The 18880-nt window shown below is 38.6% G+C and overlaps 1 protein-coding gene across 2 annotated transcripts in view; it reads right to left on the reverse strand.

The window, feature by feature from the left end:
- The window catches only part of DUSP11 (dual specificity phosphatase 11), a 25854-nt gene continuing 6974 nt past the window's right edge, over positions 1-18880 (reverse strand). Inside the window, exons 3-9 of one of the 2 annotated variants that reach the window (XM_053588302.1) lie at positions 18664-18795; positions 15925-16048; positions 11023-11083; positions 9279-9325; positions 8935-9010; positions 5737-5907; positions 1-2319 (exon numbers count right to left, since the gene is read on the reverse strand). In XM_053588302.1, coding sequence (XP_053444277.1) covers positions 2124-2319; positions 5737-5907; positions 8935-9010; positions 9279-9325; positions 11023-11083; positions 15925-16048; positions 18664-18795 — 807 coding nt within the window. In that variant the 3' untranslated portion in view covers positions 1-2123. Of the gene's footprint in view, positions 2320-5736; positions 5923-8934; positions 9011-9278; positions 9326-11022; positions 11084-15924; positions 16049-18663; positions 18796-18880 lie in introns of both variants that reach the window. The other variant, XM_053588301.1, reaches the window with a different exon arrangement.

Consider the following 18880-nt stretch of genomic DNA (forward strand, 5'->3'; position numbering starts at 1 on the left):
AGTAGCTGGGACTACAGGTGCCTGCCACAGTGCCTGGCTATTTTTTGTTGCAGTTGTCGTTGTTTAGCTGGCCCGGGCCGGGTTGGAACCCACCAACCTTGGTGCTATAACTACTGTGCTATGGGCGCCGAGCCAACTGCAAAATTTTTTTTTTTTTTGTAGAGACAGAGTCTCACTTTATGGCCCTCGGTAGAGTGCCATGGCCTCACACAGCTCACAGCAACCTCCAACTCCTGGGCCCAAGCGATTCTCTTGCCTCAGCCTCCCGAGCAGCTGGGACTACAGGCACCCGCCACAACACCCGGCTATTTTCTGGTTGCAGTTTGGCCGGGGCCGGGTTTGAACTCGCCACCCTCAGTATATGGGGCCAGCGCCGCCCAACTGCAAATTTTTTTTTTTTTTCCCAACTGCAAAATTTTTTAACCAGGGGCCAGTCAAGGTCCAGATGTTATTCATACATAAGAAAGAAAATAACTATCCTTGCAATATCAGACACTCAATGACACAAATCCTCAAAATCAGATACTTTAAAAAAAAAAGCTGGGCCAAGTGTAGGGGCTCAGTCCTGTAATCCTAGTACTCTGGGAGGCCCAGGCTGAAGGATCATTTGAGGTCAGGAGTTCAAAACCAACCTGGGCAAGACCCTATCTCTACAAAAAATAAAAGAAATTAGCCAAGTGTAGTGGCACACACCTGTAGTCTAAGCTATTTGGGAGGCTGAGGCAGGAAGATTGTTTAAGTTCAGGAGTTGGAGGTTTCGCTGAGCTATTATGATGCCATTACATTGTAGCCCAGGTAACAGACCATATCTCAAAAAAGGAAAAAAAATAAGACAAAAAAATAACTTGGCTCAGCACCTGTAGCTTGCTGGTTAGGTGTCAGCCACATACACCAGGGCTGGTGGGTTCGAACCTGGCCTGGGCCAGCTAAACAACAATGACAACTATTAAAAGAATATAACTGGGCATTGTGGTGAGCACCTGTAGTCCCAGCGACTTTGGAGGCTGAGGCAAGAGAATAGCTTAAGTCCAAGAGTTTGAGATTGCTGTGAGCTGTGACGCCATAGCACTCTACCAAGGGCGACACAGTGAGACTCTTGTCTCAAAAAAAAAAAAAAGAAAGAAAAGAACTTGCCCAAGTATTTATCAAATATTTTACTGAAGCTTACTCTGTGTCAAGATAAGTACACACTTCATCAAGCAACCAACAGTTTCTGGCTTCCTGTGCAACTAAAAATAACACCCTCCCTAGAGATTCGTCTGTGTGTTCCAGCAATATAGCAACAGAAGAAAACAACTTGGAAAAAGTCAATCAAGGTAAGCTACCAATCCACTGTGAGAAGGAACTGGAGAAAGATCCCAGGAAATTACAGTCAACAGGGGAGCAATGATACAACCAGTCTACCCAGATACCCCAGGCTTTAAATGGTCATATCTTACTCTGCTCATCAAGCAATCCTTATGATCTATAAAAGTTTAAGTTTTCTGAATAGTTCTACCCAGCCAATGACAATTATCCATCAGTATAATTAATATGTTTGTCCATTCTTGTGTGAGATGGTTTACCTGGCAATCCAATCACCAAGTGAAAGGACGTTGGTCAAATCCCCAACTGACTATCAAAGAAAGAAATATCTAATCACAATTAAAATTATAGATAGTGACTAGGTTTTATCTCCTATGTAAATTTTATTAGAAATTGTGAACAGTTAGGAAAAATAAAGAAACCCTTAATGACCAAGTAAATAATAGAACATGACAAAAACATTATAAACATTTCTGAATACACACACACATATATCATAGATCTTATCAAAAGGAAATACATAGAAAAACCAGACAGTATTTTTCAAAAATAATTTGCAAGGGAAGTTCTTAATGCTTTATCAGTTCTAAAATATTTTCCTTTAGAAAAGTTTTAAGATTGGAAAGACAGTATTTTCCTTTGCTGTAATTACTACAAACTTATTAACACAGAAGTAAATATCAATATTGTTTTTCCTTAAACTTGAACACAAAAGGAACAATAAAAAAAATGTCATTTGACCTGATTTAATTAAAAGTCACTCTAGGTGTCTTCAGTCCAGCTCTTGTCTCCAGGTACATTTCTGGGACAGGTTTGTATCACTTGGTCCATCCCCAATAGGTTGGGTTGGATGGTCTGTTATAGCTGTCAGAATACCACCTTTTATTCTGAGATGCTTGATGGGCATATGGCTTCGCATGCCAAGAGTATCTCCTTTGTGAATAGTCCTCTCCTGGGGGACCAGGAGGAGGGATATGGCTTCTCTGGTAAACATTCTGATTCTGTGGAAATTTCCTGAAAGCAAAACAAGAAGTAATAAAACATCACTAGGATTAATAAAAACATATATAAGCTTTATAAAATAATACATAGATATTCTGGTTCTATTATTTCCTACCTGTGTGATCTTCGCAGATAAATTACTTAATCTTTATATCTCTTAGTTCTTTATAAAATGGAGCTAACAATACCTATCATCTTCATGGGCTGTTATGAAGGTAAATCAAGCCAATACATTTCAGTTATATATAGGGCATACAAAAAGCTGCTATACATAGAAGTATATTTTGTAAGGTTTTGTAATGAATATTTTGTAAACAAAGATACATTTAGCTATAATTTCCTATTGTCTGTATATGGCAACTTTTGGGACACCCTGTGCAATACTCCAGCACACAGTAGGTTCCCAGAAGCCTTTCCACCTTTTCCTATAGAGAAAAATGGATGCCACAGTATTTCTGAACAAATGTTTTCACTCGCCAAGTCTGGCAGGATTGACTTAAAACAGAATAGGCTATTTAGTATCAAAAGAAATTTACTTCTACTTTATGAATAAATTAATTATAAGTGTAGAAAAACTTTAACCATGCTAAACAGAGCAAAATTGGAAAATGAGGATTTAAAATTTCTTTGTTCAAAAGCAAGCTCAGCAAATGTAACATAATTATACAAAAGAAAATTTGGAAATCTGAGAAAAGAAAATATATCCCCTTCCCCAAAGCTCTAAAGCCCACTTAATCTAATTTAACTGGTTAGTATTTCCTTTTGGTCTTCTCCCACTGCCCCCAGCATCATTTTTTGACTGTTGAATCAGCCTATAATTTTCAGTTGTCAGAAATGAGCACACTTTCAATGGCTTTATAAAATAGTAAAGTACAGATACAACAATTACTTAGCTATATTCCCCATTATTATAAATACAAGCAGCTACTATTTTTTCCACTATTACAATTCTGTGATTAACATCTCAGAACAAACACTACTGAATCCTGAGCACCTACCCCAGTGCCTGACACACAGTAGGGAGTTTGAAAAATGGGCTGAATGACTGAAAGAATATAGCTTTTTCCATATTTTGAAATAATCCTTAGTCTCAACACAGGATTACCAGGTATCAGCATTTTCATGGCTAATAAAATTATTTTTCTTTTTTTTTTTTTTTTTAATAAAATTATTTTTCAAAAGGGTTATACTGATTTTCATTTCAGGTGCCACTAGCAACATCCTTTTGAAATGTTCATATCTTTTAAAAATAGCAAGCATCTTTTTGAAAGTTATCTACAATGTGCTAAAATGCTTAACTCATGGTCATAGTCAACAACCTTTATATGGTATGTATTATTAAAATCCCCATTTGACTGATGAGAAAGAGGAAATTTAGAGAAGCTAAGTATCTTACCCAAGATCACACTGTGGGTGAACATAGCACCAAGATGCAAATAAAGGTCCAGCCTGGCAACCACTTATCAAAAGCTGTTGCTAAATGCGGAGTACAGTGGCTCATGCCTGTAATCCTAGCACTTTGGGATGCCAAGGTGGGAGGACTGCTTGAGGGCAGGAGTTTGAAACCAGCTTGAGCAAGAGAGAGCCTGTCTCTACTTAAAATAGAAAAATTAGTCAGGCATAGTGGTGCGTACCTATAGTCCCAGCTATTTGGGTAGGCTGAAGCAAGATCACTTGAGGCCAGGAGTTTGAGGTTTCATTGAGCTATGATGATGCCACCACTCTCTAGCCTAGGTGAGAGAGTGAGATGCTGTCTCCAAAAAATAAAAAACAAACAAAAAAACTGTTGTGGCCAGGCACAGTGGCTCACGCCTATAATTCTAGCACTCTGAGAGGCCCAGACAGAAGAATCCCTTGAGCTCAGGAGTTTGAGACCAGCCTAAACAACAGCGAGATCCCATCTCTACTAAAAATAGAAAAATTAGCCAGGTGTCATGGGGGGGCTGAGGCATGAGGATCATTCAAACCCTGGGAGTTTGAGGTTGCTGTGAGCTATGACACCACAGCACTCTAACCATGATGACAGAGTAAGATTCTGTCTCCAATAAAAGAAAACTAATGCTAAATTAATAGACAAAAAATAATGTCTGGTTATTTGGGATAGTTAATTTTCAGTGTCAACTTGACTAGATTGAGGGATACTGACATAGCTGGTAAAGCATTATTTCTGGGTGTGTCTGTGAGGGTGTTTTTAGAGAAGATTGCTCTGTGAGTGGGTTGACTGAGTGGGAAAAATCTACCCTCAATGTGGGCAGGCACCATCCAATTGGCTGGACGCCTCAAGAAAACAAAATGGCAGAGGAAAGACAAATTGCTTTCTCTCCTGGAGCTGAAACCCCCTTGCTCTCCTACCCTTGAACATCAGAACTCCAGGCACTCTGGCTTTGTAAGACAAGACTTGCATCAGTGGTCTCTCACCCTTTCCAGATTCTAAAGCCTTGGGTTGAGAGTTACACCACTGGCTTATTTGATTTTGAGCCTTTCTGACTTGGACTGAGCCACACTACTGGTATAAATGATTCTCTAACTTACAAACGGCCTATCAAGAAACTTCTCAACCTCCATAAATGCATGAACTAATTACTCTAATAAAAAAGCCCCTCTCATCCATCCTATTGGTTTTGTCATTTTGGAGAACCCAGTGACTAACACACTAGTTTAACTATAGTAAGGTTTTTCCCATTTTCTAAGTGAAATCACTTTTGTGATTTATATGCTCAACTCCTTTACATATTTCTCTTAAGTTTTTTTTCTTCTTTTTTGTTTAGTGAGCTAGAATCTCACTCTGCTACCCAGGCTGAAGTGCAGTGGTGAGATCATAGCTCACTGCAACCTCAAACTCCTGGGCTCAAGCCTCCTCCTACCTTAGCCTTGCAAGTAGCTGGGACTACAGTAGTACACCACGATGCCCAGCTAATTTTTCTATTTCCTATAGAAACAGGGTCTCACTCTTGCTTAGACTGGTCTCAAACTTCTGGTTTCAAGCAATCTCCTGTCTCAGCCTGCCAAAATGCTAAGATTACAGATGTGAGCCACTGCTCCCTATTTCTACTAGAATTTTATTATTTTTCTTATAAGTTATATTTACTCTTTAAACAGTTATTTTCTTTATTCTGAAAACTATACCACAATCAATGTAGCCTAAGAATGCAAGGTCCTTTTTGGTAGCCACATCAAATCCTTGGCTTCCACTAACTTTAAAAATCAGTGAAAATTTCTAAGTCTTTTCCCAATGCTTCTAAAAAGTCACATACTCCCCATCCTGTACTAAATTTTCTAGTCCCAAATACAAAATGCAGACTATAATATCTCCTGGTTGAAAATGATCAGCAACAAACATCAATTCCTCACTATTATCATAATGTATTCTTACTCATTTAGAATATTAATTTCCATTTCGATTCTAGATAAGAAAGCAGAGAGAGGTACCTGAATGACTGTTGAAAATTTTGGGACCGGGTGTGGAAATGCTGAGAAGGAGTTGGGTAACCTTGGGTCCGATGCAGGTTATACCTAGGGCCTTGTCTAACAGGTTTATTCATTGTGTGGACTGGTTCCATGAGATGTGCTGAGTCTTGAAATCCACTTGACCTGTACCCACTGGAATTCCAATTCCTCAAAGAGAATATTTCCATACAATATTACCAGTTTCAAAATTTAGTAATTTACTGACATATTTTGGTATATGAAAGTAAAAATCTCTTCCTTCTCCCATTACTATTGGTTTAGCTTTTCCTAGCAAATGCGCAGACTACCAGAAGAATGAATAAATGCAACGTAAATTGTATAAAAAGAATATAGCCATGGCATTGAATGAAAATGTATTTCTTTGCTGCTTGAAATTAAGGACCTATTTATACTGGTTTAATGTAAATAAAGATTTTTATCCTGCTATATAATTTGTATAGGGAAATCACCATTAAAGAATTCAGTACTGTGACATATGTAACACAGAAGGTCAGCTTTTACCTAAGTTATGATTCCTAGGCTCTGCTTTCAAGTACCATTAAATTTGTTAAAAAAGTTGTTTTTAATTGGGGCATTTAAGTGTTTGTGGCTTTTATTTTTGCCAGCTAACAACATTAAAACAAAAACAGAAAAAAAAAAAAACCAAACTACCATATGCTATCAGCATTATTATGTAAGAGAAAATATATTTTAGCACCTCAAAAAGCAGGAAGAACATAATCTCAGAATAAAGGACTGCCATTTAAATTGAATAAATTTAGCTTTTTGAAAAACAAAAAATAAAAAAAGTTTATATAAAAAGAGATCTTCCTATGATCACAAAAACTCTGCAAAGCAAAGGAAAAATCATAATTAAGAGAGAACCCACAGAATGTGAGAAAATACCCATCTGATAAGGGATTAATAATTTGGATAAATAAGAAGCTCAAACAACTCAATAGGAAAAAAATCATCTAATCTGACTACAAATGGGCAAAAGATCTGAATAGACATTTCTCAAAAGAAATACACACGCAATAAAAATATAATTAAAGAAGACATACAACTAGCCAAAGGTGTATTAAAAAATGCTCAGCACCATTAGTCACCAGAGCAATACAAATCAAAATTACAATGAGATATCTCACCCCAGTTAAAATGGCTTTTTTTTTTTTTTTTCTTAGAGACAGAGTCTCACTTTGTTGCCCTAGGTAGACAACCCTCACAGCAACCTCCAGCTGCTGGGCTTACGTGATTCTCTTGCCTCAGCCTCCCAAGTAGCTGGGACTACAGGCACCTGCCACAATGCCCGGCTATTTCTTTGTTGCAGTTTGGCCGGGGCCAGGTTTGAACACATCACCCTCGGTGTATGGGGTTGGCGCCCTACTCACTAAGCCACAGGCGCCGCCCTAAAATGGCTTTTATCAAAAAGACAGGCAATAATGAAGAATAATGAATATTAGCAAGGGTGTAGAGAAAGGGGAACCCTCATATACTATTGATGGGAATGTAAATGTGGGCAACCACTATGGAGAAAAGTATGGAACTCCTCAAAAACAGAACTACCATATGACCCAGCAGTCTCACTGCTAGGTATGTATCCAAAAGAAAGAGGCTGGGTGCGCTAGCTCACGCCTATAATCCTAGCACTCTGGGAGGCTGACGTGAGTTTGAGACCAGCCTGAACAAGAGTGAGACTCTGTTTCTACCAAAAATAGAAAAACTGGCTCAGTGCCTATAGCTCAGTGAGTAGGGCGCCAGCCACATACACCAAAGATGGCAGGTTCAATCCTGGCCTGGGCCTGCTAAACGATGACAAATGGAACCAAAAATAGTTGGGCCTTGTGGCGGCTGCCTGTAGTCTCAGCTACTTGGGAGGTTGAGGCAAGAGAATTGCTTAAGCCCAAGAGTTTGAGGTTGCTATGAGCTGTGACGCCACAGCACTCTACCGAGGACAACATAGTGAGACTCTGTCTCAAAGAAAAAAAAATAGAAAAACTAGCCAGGTGTTGTAGTGGGCACCTATAGTCCCAGCTACTCGGGAGGCTGAGGCAAGAGGTTCTCTTGAGCCCCAGAGTATGAGGTTGCTGTGAGCTATGACACCATAGCACTCTACCCAGGGCAAGAGAATGAGATTCTCTCTCAACAAACAAAAAAAAAGGAAATCAGTATGACAAAAATATTAACTGTACTCCCATGTTTATTGCAGCGATATTGATAATAGCCAAGATTTGGAATCAACCTAAGTGTCCTTAGGTTGATTGGTTGAATGACTGGATAAAGAAAATGTGGTCCATACATACAATAGAATATTATTCAACCATAAAAACAGAATGAAATCCTATCATTTGCAACAACATGGATGGAACTGGAGAATATTATGTTAAGTGAAATAAGGCAACACACAAAAAGACAAATCTGAGATATTCTCACTCATATGAGAGCTATACATTAAAATAATTGATCTCGTGGAGACAGAGACTAATGTTACCAGAGGTTGGGAAGGGTAGTAGGGATGAAGTGGAGATGGTTAATGCATACAAAAATAGAGTTAGATAGGTGGAATGAATAATATTTGACAGCACAACAAAGTGCCTACAGTTTATAGTAAGTTATGGTATACTTTAAAATAACTAAAAGGTGGAATGGAGTGTCCTAAAACAAAGAAATGATAAATGCTGGAGGTGACAGATGATAAATGCTGGAGGTGACAGATATCCCAATTACCTTTATTTGATTAATATACACTGTAGGTTTGTATCAAAACATCACAGGTACCCTATAAACATATACCACTATTACATAACCATAAAAATGATAAATTAAAACCTTTTTAAAAGAGGCCGGGCATGGTGGCTCACGCCTATAATCCTAGCATTCTGGGAGGCCGAGGCGGGTGGACTGCTTGAGCTCAGGAGTTTGAGACCAACCTGAACCAGAGCGAGACCCCATCTCTAAAAAATACCCAGGCATTGTAGCAGGCACCTAGGCCCAACTACACAGGAGGCTGAGCAAGAGGATTGCTTGAGCCCAAGAGTTTGAGGCTGCTGTGAGCTATGATGCCACAGCATTCTACCAAGAGCAACAAAGTGAGACTCTGTCTAAAAAAAAAAAAAAAGAAAGAAATTTAACAAGAGAGATCTCCAAACCACAATCTCACATATAAAATGCAAGACTTACTTTCTTATAGGACCATTCTGAAGGTCTTCAATGTAGTTCTGTCTTTCTAGGCAGTGTCCCCGGCACCTATTGAATACTGAGGAGTAGATAAACTATTAGAAATAACTATACAAAAAAGCACATCTTTCCCAGAGAAAGAAAATCAAAGCTGAAATTCACTGACTAAATTAGTCAGGCTGTTACATCTGACTACTTCCATATATATCTCTTTACAATCTTTTGGTAAGACTATTGTATATGAAAACAACTTATAAACTTTTTTTTCAAAAATTTGAGAAATTCATCTACATTTCCACCTTTAACTTTTGTAAAAAGTAAAAAATAGTGACAACCCTCATACTTACATTCAATTGCATCATCTGGCCTCATGCCTTCTACATCAATCAAATATCTAACAAAACAACATAATTTGGGTCATTTATATATTCAAAAAGAAAAAAATCAAGTTTTTTCCAAAAAGGTCCAATTTCACTTACAAATGTAGATACAAAAATCCTACGAAAATATCACATCTAATCCAAACAATTATTAAAGAATGATATACTATGATCACAAAAAGACTTTATTTCAAGAATAGAAGGATGACCCAACTTTAGAAAATCTATTAATATAATTATTTACATTAATATAACTTAAAGAAAAGGAAAGGAAGTACAGGACCAAACTGCTGGATGTTAAATTCAAGTCATTTTTAACCAAAATGCTTCATAAATAAAAACAGAAGGAGATGTCCTTAATATGACAAAGTATTTATCAGAAACCAACAACCAGAAGAAAATTGGGAACAATATTAAAATTACATCTAAAAAATACTGCGTAACTGTGGGTCAGTCACCATTACCATCAGCCACTTCTTCCTTACTCTCACCTTCAACCCACCACCAACTCTTGATAATGATATTACCTAAATGTCTCCAGAATATGTCCATATCATTCTATCAAAATAACCACATCCTGGTCCAATCCACCATTATGCCTCAATTCCTACAAACATCTTCTGACTTGTTACCTTGCTTCTACCTCTTTCCCCTCTGCAGTGTATTTTCCACTCAGTAGGAAAATGATAGGCTAAAAATGCAAATTTGATTATGTTTCCTATGCTGACCCCCGATAAAAAAAGTTCATTCATTTTTCTAGTGCTCTTAAGACTAAAACCTTAAACACAGTTCTGCATGATCTTAGCTCCTGCTCCTACTTCTAGCTCCATTTTAATGCCATATCTCCCCCAGGGCCAGCATCGCTGGCCAGTTCCTCTACACAGTCCATGTTTTCCTGTTACAGGGTTGCTGCTGTTCCTTGTGTTCAGAATTCTCTCCACAATGGTTAATCCTTACTCGTATTTCAGATATTTGCTCAAATCTCCCTACAGAAACCTGTTACATTCTTGATGATGTCAAATTATATATGTTCATTAAACCATGTCCCTCTCTTCCTTAGCACTTGTCAGATTTGTAATGCTACATACATATGTGTGATGCTTTAATATCTATTCCCTCCCTACACTGTTGTTAGGATTCACAAGGGGTGGGTGAAGTCTCTTTGCTAGCACACAGCACAGGGCCTACACATACAAATGCTCAATAAATATTTTCTGAATGAACAAACATAAATTGGTACAGTGTGGCAACATCCATAAAAGGAATAAGGAGCATACTATTTGGATTCAGAAATTCCACTTTGAGTGAAATTATCTCCAGGACAATCACATATGTATTCAAAGGTGTTCATGAAGAAATGTTCACTATTTCAATGTTTCATAACATCAAAAACTTCTGACTTTAATGTTCATCAATATGTAAAGAAACTATGCAACCTTTAGAAAGAATGAAGTTTCCAAGTACTTTCACAGAAAGATGTCCATCACACGTTAACCATTAAATTACAAATACATGCTTCTATCTGTATTTGTAAAGTTTGAAAAAACATGTACTAAATTATTAATGGTGGTCATCTCTGGTTTGAAGGCATGGCAGCTTTCTATTTCATACATTCCTATACCGACTATATTTTTGGCAACAAGCTTACATCACCACTACAAATAGACAAAAACAGGCTAAAAATGGTCTGCCTCTGAGGTTGGCAACTTACCTACAGATTAGGTAGCCAGTCCTGTTTAAACCATGAGTACAGTGGACACCAATAAGCTTGTCTATAAAACAGGAAATACAGAGTTAAATAACTGATGTATATATACTAAAAATAAGTTATGTATTTTTCTGAAGAGTAACACTAAAAAGTTACCACAACATTACTACACATACTCCCCCAAAAGGAATAACTCCAAAGAGAAGTGTGGTTTTTTTTTTTTTTTTTTGGAATATGCTATTAAAAAAATCATCCAACAGAAAGCCAAAACTCAGTGTCTCTGGTAAACTTTACACTGTCCCAGTTCTGACTGAATGATGTGAACTGCAGAAGTCCTAATGAGGTACTAAGAGCTAAAACTGCATTGTGACAAACCCATTTGTCTTAACATACACTACCCATCATTAATTGATTTAATTATAGAAAAATGAGTGAAAATGACAACAGGCTATGAGAAGAATGAAATTTGTTTCTTAATGAAACAACAAATGGAATGCCTTCACTTTTGATACTGAACACTAAAAAGAACACTCTCTGTAGTACTTGTGAGTTCCAAAGTGCTTCCTTCCATTCCTTCTCTACCCTGGCGCTCCTCACCTGCCACAGGTCTAGGTGCCCTTGTGAAGTACTCAGGTAAACAGCACTATTCATGTTTTAAAACGGAAAGGCAAGACTTGAAGATGTAAATCAAAGTAACACAGCAGGCCAACAGAACAAAGACTAGAATCAAGTCTAAGATTCCTCCCATTATGCTATCACATTTCTTAGTCCATCATTTAAAAAAATATATATGAGGAATAAAAAACAATGTGCAGTTTTTCTTTGCAAAATCTGTGTCTGTGACTAGGTGTTGACTGCATCAATCACACAACAAAGTCACCTCCCTGATTCAATCTCTATTATCTCAGTTGCTCCTCCATATGAACATATTCCCTCCCTCCTTCCTTCCGTTTTGTTTTTTTTTTTTTTTTGGAGACAGTCACTGGCTTGTACTATGCTAGAGTATCATGGCCTCAGCCTAGCTCACAGCAACCTCAAACTCCTGGGTTCAAGCAATCCTCCTGCCTCAGCCTCCCAAGAAGCTGGGACAACTGGTGCCTGCCACAACGCTTGGTTAATTTTTCTATTTTTAGGAGAGACAGCGTCTTGCCCTTGCTCAGGTTGGTCTAGAACTCTGAACTCAAGGGGTCCTTCCTTGAGCACTTGGCCTCCCAGAGTGCTGGATTACAGGTATGAGCCAATCTTGCCTAGCCTTGTAATTTTTACTTTTGTAAATTTTAGACAGGGTCTAGCTCTGTTGTCGAAGATGTTATCTTTCTAAAACCTAAGTTTGGCTTGGTTGCTCTTTTCCTTAAAAATATTCAAACTTCATGACTACAACAGGGACCTTACCTATCAAGCACAAACACTGTAACCTAATTGTTGTACCCTCAGGTTAACCTGAAATTTAAAAAATCTTCAAGCTTCTTAGCATGGCATATAGAACCCTTTATAAATGGGTATCAATCTGTCTTTTCAACTACAGTGTAAGTCTACAATGATCCTAACTATGATTTATAAGAACGATAGCAACTGTTTCCCTCCTGCCCACCTCCAACCTCCCTAATCCCATTTTCTACTGCTGTGACCCTCACTCAGTCCACTCCACCCACACTGGCCTTCTTACCACTCCCCTCCAAAGTGGCAAGCACAATTATGCTTCAGGGACTCCGCAACCTCCTGTTTCCTCTGCCTTAAAATACTCCTCTCCCAGATACACAACAGCTTGTTTCCTCACTTCCTTTAAGGTCTGCTCAAATGACATCTGTTTGGAGGGGTGGGGGGTGCTTGAGACAGAGTTTCACTCTGCTACTGGGCTAGAGTGCACCACCACAGCTCACTAAACCTCAAACTCCTGGGCTCAAGTGATCCTCCTGCCTCAGCCTCCTGTGTAGCTGGGACTACAAGCATGCACCAACTCATCTGGCTAATTTTCCTATTTTTTGTAGAGATGGGTTCACTCTGGCTCAGGCTGGTCTCAAACTCCTGGCCTCAACCAACCCTCCCACCACAGCCTCCCAAAGTGCTAAGATTACAGGTATGAATTACCATGCCTAGCCTCAAATGACATCTTATTAGCAAGGCCTTCCCTGATCACCCACCTCTTCCCTCACCCCTTCTTCCTGTTTCTGTTTCTCTCCAAAGCACTTATTAGCATCTACATTCAGTACCTTTATTTGCTTATGTATCTTTCCCCCACCAGAATATAAAGTCTATAAAGGCAAAGACTGTTATATCATCACTTTCTATAACAGTGCCTTCAACACAGTAGGTTATATATTTGTTGAAAAGAACCTATGTTCTCCATTCCTTTCACCCTACCTTCTACTCACATAAGAGGGTGCCTTTCCATGGCTTCAAGTCCTGTACCTTTTGTACTTGGTCCCCCAAATTAGACTGTCTTTCCCTCCTTCTGGTAAAATCCTCTTCTCCCTAGCCCAGCTCAAATGCTGTCTCCTCATCAGGCTTTCCTCAACCTCTCTTCTAATATTCTTTTTCTTTGAGACAGTCTCACTATGTCACCCTCGGTAGAGTGCCGTGGCATCACAGCTCACAGCAACTGCAAACTCTTGGGCTTAAGTGATTCTCTTGCCTCAGCCTCCCAAGTAGCTGGGACTACAGGTGCCCGCCACAATGCCGGGCTATTTTTTTTGTTGCAGTTGTCATTGTTTTAGCTGGCCACGACCAGGTTTGAACCCAGCCTCAGTGTATGTGGCTGGCGCCGTAACCACTGTGCTACGGGTGCTGAGCCTCTTCTGATATTCTCACTGTACTTATTCCTTTACTATAATTAACACACGGTCTTTTTTGTCTATAATTAACTCATATCCTAAGCCACATGTACTACATGTTTATTTTCCTAGATAACCATGAGTTTCTGAAGAACAAAGAGGGTTATTCACCTCTGCATTCCTTCCTATGCCCTAACAGTAAAGCTAAAAGGATCTCAGTGTTTACTGAATCAATGTATTTTCTGAGTCTCTACCAGTTCTAGGGATTGGAGAATATAGAGTCCTTCTCTTTTATCAGTGAGCCTGGTATCTGTGAGAAGGGCTAATAGCAGAGGTAGCCAAAACTGATCCTGAACAAGGTTCCAAGACTGCTATCATAGCAAACACAAGACATAGTCAGCACAGGACTCACATGTGCTCCAACTGACTACACTTGGTGTAACATATAAACAGCTAAGATTTTAAAATTTTTTCTCACATACTCTTAAGGACCTCCTAGCCCTTACATTATAGATGAAACGCTATATAACCATTTCATACAAGAGAGCCTGGAAGCAGCTGAGGAAGCCCGCAAGTAGGCCAAGTAAACCAGCAGCTGTACCCTCACACCTTAAGAAATAATATTTCTGGGCAGTGCCTGAGGCTCAAAGGAGTAGGGTGCTGGCCCCATCTACCAAAGGTGGCGGGTTCAAATCCAGCCCCGGACAAAAAAAAATGCAAAAAAAAAAAAAAGTGATAGTATTTCTGTGACTATAGCTTATGCAAATATGATTTCCTTCCTCTGCAGATGTTGTGGTTATCACAGGCAAAACCAAACTTCTCAAGTTTAAAGTATAGGGGCAGATCTGTGAATAAGGATTAACATAATTAAAAGCAAATGACTACATTAAGTGACTGAACAAGTTACAGTTTTAAAATTTATCTTCAAACCCACCGATGTAGTTTCTCCCTCTCATCTTCATCCCCTATCTTCTCACCCCTATCTCTGTTCTTTCTCCACTACTCCCTGTTATATTTTTAAAAAGGGAAATATTCACTATCTGTCAGAGTTAAGAAATAAAGTATGCACTCCTCAAGCTAAATTTAGAAAGCAGGCAAAATGAAAGCTCTGTCCTATGGGTGTCAGTGGCTTTTCAAAGAGAAAAGCTTCTTCAGTCTTAAAATATAGCAAATATCATGTTCTTTCTGATAGGCAGATGCCAGAAAAAGACAGATCTATTTTCAACAGAGTAAGATAGATCTAAAAGCAGGAACAAGAAAGCACCAGTCTTTGACTTAAGTTTTTCTTGTCTGAAGAGTAACAAGTGGTAGTTTCCTACCTTGCCTGTACTCAAAGTAGAAAAACAGTAGAAATATCTTAAATACCTATCAAAAAGAGTCAATTCCCATGGTTTACGTTTTTCTTTTGCTTCTAGAGGTCTAACCCCAACCTTTGCCTTTTGTTGTGTCTTTTTCATAACTCTAAGATGTTGAGATTTTAACCTTTTCTTCTACTTCCTATCTCTTAACCAATACATAAAGCAAAAAGAATATTTTAATTTTATTTTATATTTTCCATTCAAATGTATCTCTCTCTCTCTCTTTTTTTTTTTTTTTGAGACAGTCTTACTCTGTTGCCCAGCCTAGAGTGTGGTGGCATCAGCCTAGTTCACAGCAACCTCAAACTCCTGGGTTGGAGTGATCTTCCTGCTTCAGCTCCCAAGTAGCTAGGATTCAGTTACCCACTAGGAAACCTAGCTAATTCTTCTATTTTTAGTAGAGATGGTGTTTCACTCTTGCTCAGGCTGGTCTTGAACTCCTGAGCTCTAGGGATCCACCCATCTTGGCATTCCCCAGAGTGTTAGGATTACAGAGTGCTTGGTGAGGCAATGTACCAAGACTCCATTCAAATTTTTTAAAAAGAGATGTGTGAGCTAGTTCAGTTCATATTTCTCACTAAAATTACTTTCCAAAGTAAATTAAATGATTTGTGACCAACAAAAGGAAAACCATACCCTGTTAGCACCCTGTGACATTTTCACCTTAACATCAAATACAATAGGGCTAAGGTCAGAACAGTTAAAAATATCAATGTCACCAATCCCATTTAAAATATACACCAAAGTTCAGATAAGAAAAAAAACCAAAAACTCACCATTATCTTTATTTTCCTTCAAAAACCCATTTACAGCACATTTGAATTTAAAAATAGTGTCATCATCAGGCACCTGATGCCCAACTGTAAAAATTTTTAAGTAAGGAATAGTTTCTGGCAAATCCTATAAAGCAAAACCATGAAAAATGTATATTATTTCATTTGTAGAGAAAGAATTAAAGATTAATTGGAGGAGCTAGAGATTATAATAAATTTAGTATGTCAGCAATTCTAATAAATCTAGTATGTCAGCAATTTCCAAAGCTGCTTCAACCAGGAAGTATCACTTGATTTTTAATAAAACTACAGAACAGATAGTCAATAGTGATACTAAACTGAAGGCAAATTCCATGTGAACAAATGCATGTATAAATAAAAATTATATAAATAGTTCTAGCAATATTTTACATTTCAAGGATCAGTGTCTTCATAAAGCAGCTATGTTTTAAGTAGAAGTATAGAAGAGAGTCAGCAGAACTTGGTTTGATTTGTGAGACCAAAGGAATTCTAGGCACTGTTGAGGACTGGTGTTCTTGGGGAGAAAGGAAAGTAGATACAGAGGAGGTTGGTTAAAATCCTTAAAATCTGAGTTTAAAAAGCAAGTATCGGTATGAACCCATAATGTATTTTACACTACAGTGATATTCCCTAGCTTTGTCCACCACAAACAGCCTAGAAACATCAGTCTAGTAGCAATGAAAACCTCTAGCACTCAGATTACAACCTCTAAATACCATTATCACTAAAAGGAACCAAAGCTCCTTGGAAGAATGGCTGATCTCAAGGTGAGACAGGAAATGGACAAGATAACCCTGGAACTTGTTTCCATATAAATAGCCAAAAAGTGATCAAGGATTACTAGGGTTGTTGTCAAAAGGATTCACAAGACAATAAAGAATCTCCAATTGTCGGAAGATAAGACCTCAATTTGTGCCTCAACGAGAATAACAACTGTAATGAGTTCATAATGTACAAAAAAGAAACGTTAAATTAAATCTAATTTAACTGGAGGATATAGTGAACCAAATCATTTTTTTTCTTTGAGACAGAGTCTCACTTCATCACCCTTGGTACAGTGCCATAGCATCATAGCTCACAGCAACCTCAAACTCTAGGGCTCAAGCGATTCTCTTGCCTCAGCCTCCCAAGTAGCTGGGACTACAGGCACTTGCCACAATGCCCGCTATTTTTTAGAAACGAGGTCTCACTCTTGTTTAGGCAGGTCCTGAACCCATGAGCTCAGGTAATCCACCCAGCTAGACCTCCCAGAGTGCTAGGATTACAGGCATGAGCCACTGTGCCTGGCCTCAACCAAATCATTTTGAAAAATGTAAAGTAAAAGAAGAGGGACTTTACCTAACAAATGCAATCAGTGTAACCTGGCTTATTGTACCCCCAATGAACCCCCAACAATAAAAAAAAGAGAAAAGAAAAGAAAAGAATCATGCCTGCATAACTGGTCAGCCAAATAGTTAATAAGGGAAAATTTTGTAGAAATATATCTAGCTGTTGCCCTGGGTATAGTGCCATGGTATCATAGCTCACAGCAATCTCCAACTCGGGCTTAAGCAATCCTCCTGCCTCAGTTTTTCTATTTTTAGTAGAGACAGGGTCTCGAACTTGTGAACTCAAGCAATCCACTGACCTTGGCCTCCCAGAGTGCTAGGATTACAGGCATGAGCCACTGCATCCAGTCTTTTTTTTCTTTTTGAGACAGAGCCCTACTTTGTCACCCTTGGTAGAGTGCTGTAGCATTGTAGCTCACAGCAACCTCAAACTCCTGGGCTCAAGCAATTCTCTTGCCTCAGCCTCCTGAGTAGCTGGGACTACAGGCGCTCGCCACAACACCCGACTATTTTTAGAGATGATGTCTTGCTCTGGCTCAGACTGGTCTCGAGCCCATGAGCTCAGGCAATCCACCATGCCCAGCCTTTTCCAGCTTCTTCAAAACATAAAATTCAAAGGGGAAAAAAGGGAAACAGAGGGGAACCTATAGATACAACAGGACTTAACAGACCTAACAACCAATTGCAAAGTGACAATTTTATAGGACATTTAGGAGATAACTACAAATTTGAACACTGACCAGATTATTTGATATTAAAAGGCATTAAGGAATAAAAGTTACATATTTTGATTATACCAACATAAGGAACTAGACTTGCTGTGCAGATATGTACATGTGGTGCATGTCTGGTCTATGAAAATCAGGTCAACTTAAGGAGGTGGTTAGCTATGGAGGCTCTACTGTTCAATTCACATCTTCGACCTCATTTTGGTTCTTTATTGTTTTTTTTTTTGAGACAGAGTCTTACTATGTCACCCTTGGTAGAGTGCTATGGCATCACAACTCACAGCAACCTCAAACTTTTGGGCTTAAGTGATTCTCTTGCCTCAGCCTCCCGAATAGCTCGGACTACAGGGGCCTGACACAACACCCGGCTATTTTTTTGTTGTAGGCGTCAATGTTTGGCAGACCTGGCCTGGGTTTGAACCCGCCAGCTCTGGTGTATGTGGCTGGTGAGCCACTGAGCCACAGGCACCAACCAAGCCTTCAACCTCATTTTGAAACAGCAATTAAAAGGAAACTATTTGGTTCCCTTTTAAACTTATTACCCATGAAAGAAGGCCAGCATTCACATTAGCACAGATCATAATTGCTGAATTTTTACTAAATTACTATAAATTATTTTAGTATCAGAATAAAGAAAGTTCTTTTCAATTAAAGGTTCCATTTACCTGTGGTTTATAATAGCGTTGAGTGTATGTTAAATCAATTATCAGTCCAAGTTCTTCATTTTGTTCTTGGATTTTGTTTAAAAGATCCAAAGGAGAAAAGCGTTCTTCTGGAGTAAGATTCTTTTCAAAACTCTGTCAGAGTAAGTGAAATAAGAGCAAGTGTGTACTTAAAATTCTATATTATATATTCAATATATATTATATATTCAAGCCCTGT

This window comes from Nycticebus coucang, chromosome 4, assembly GCF_027406575.1.
Source record: "Nycticebus coucang isolate mNycCou1 chromosome 4, mNycCou1.pri, whole genome shotgun sequence".
Lineage (NCBI taxonomy): Eukaryota > Metazoa > Chordata > Mammalia > Primates > Lorisidae > Nycticebus > Nycticebus coucang.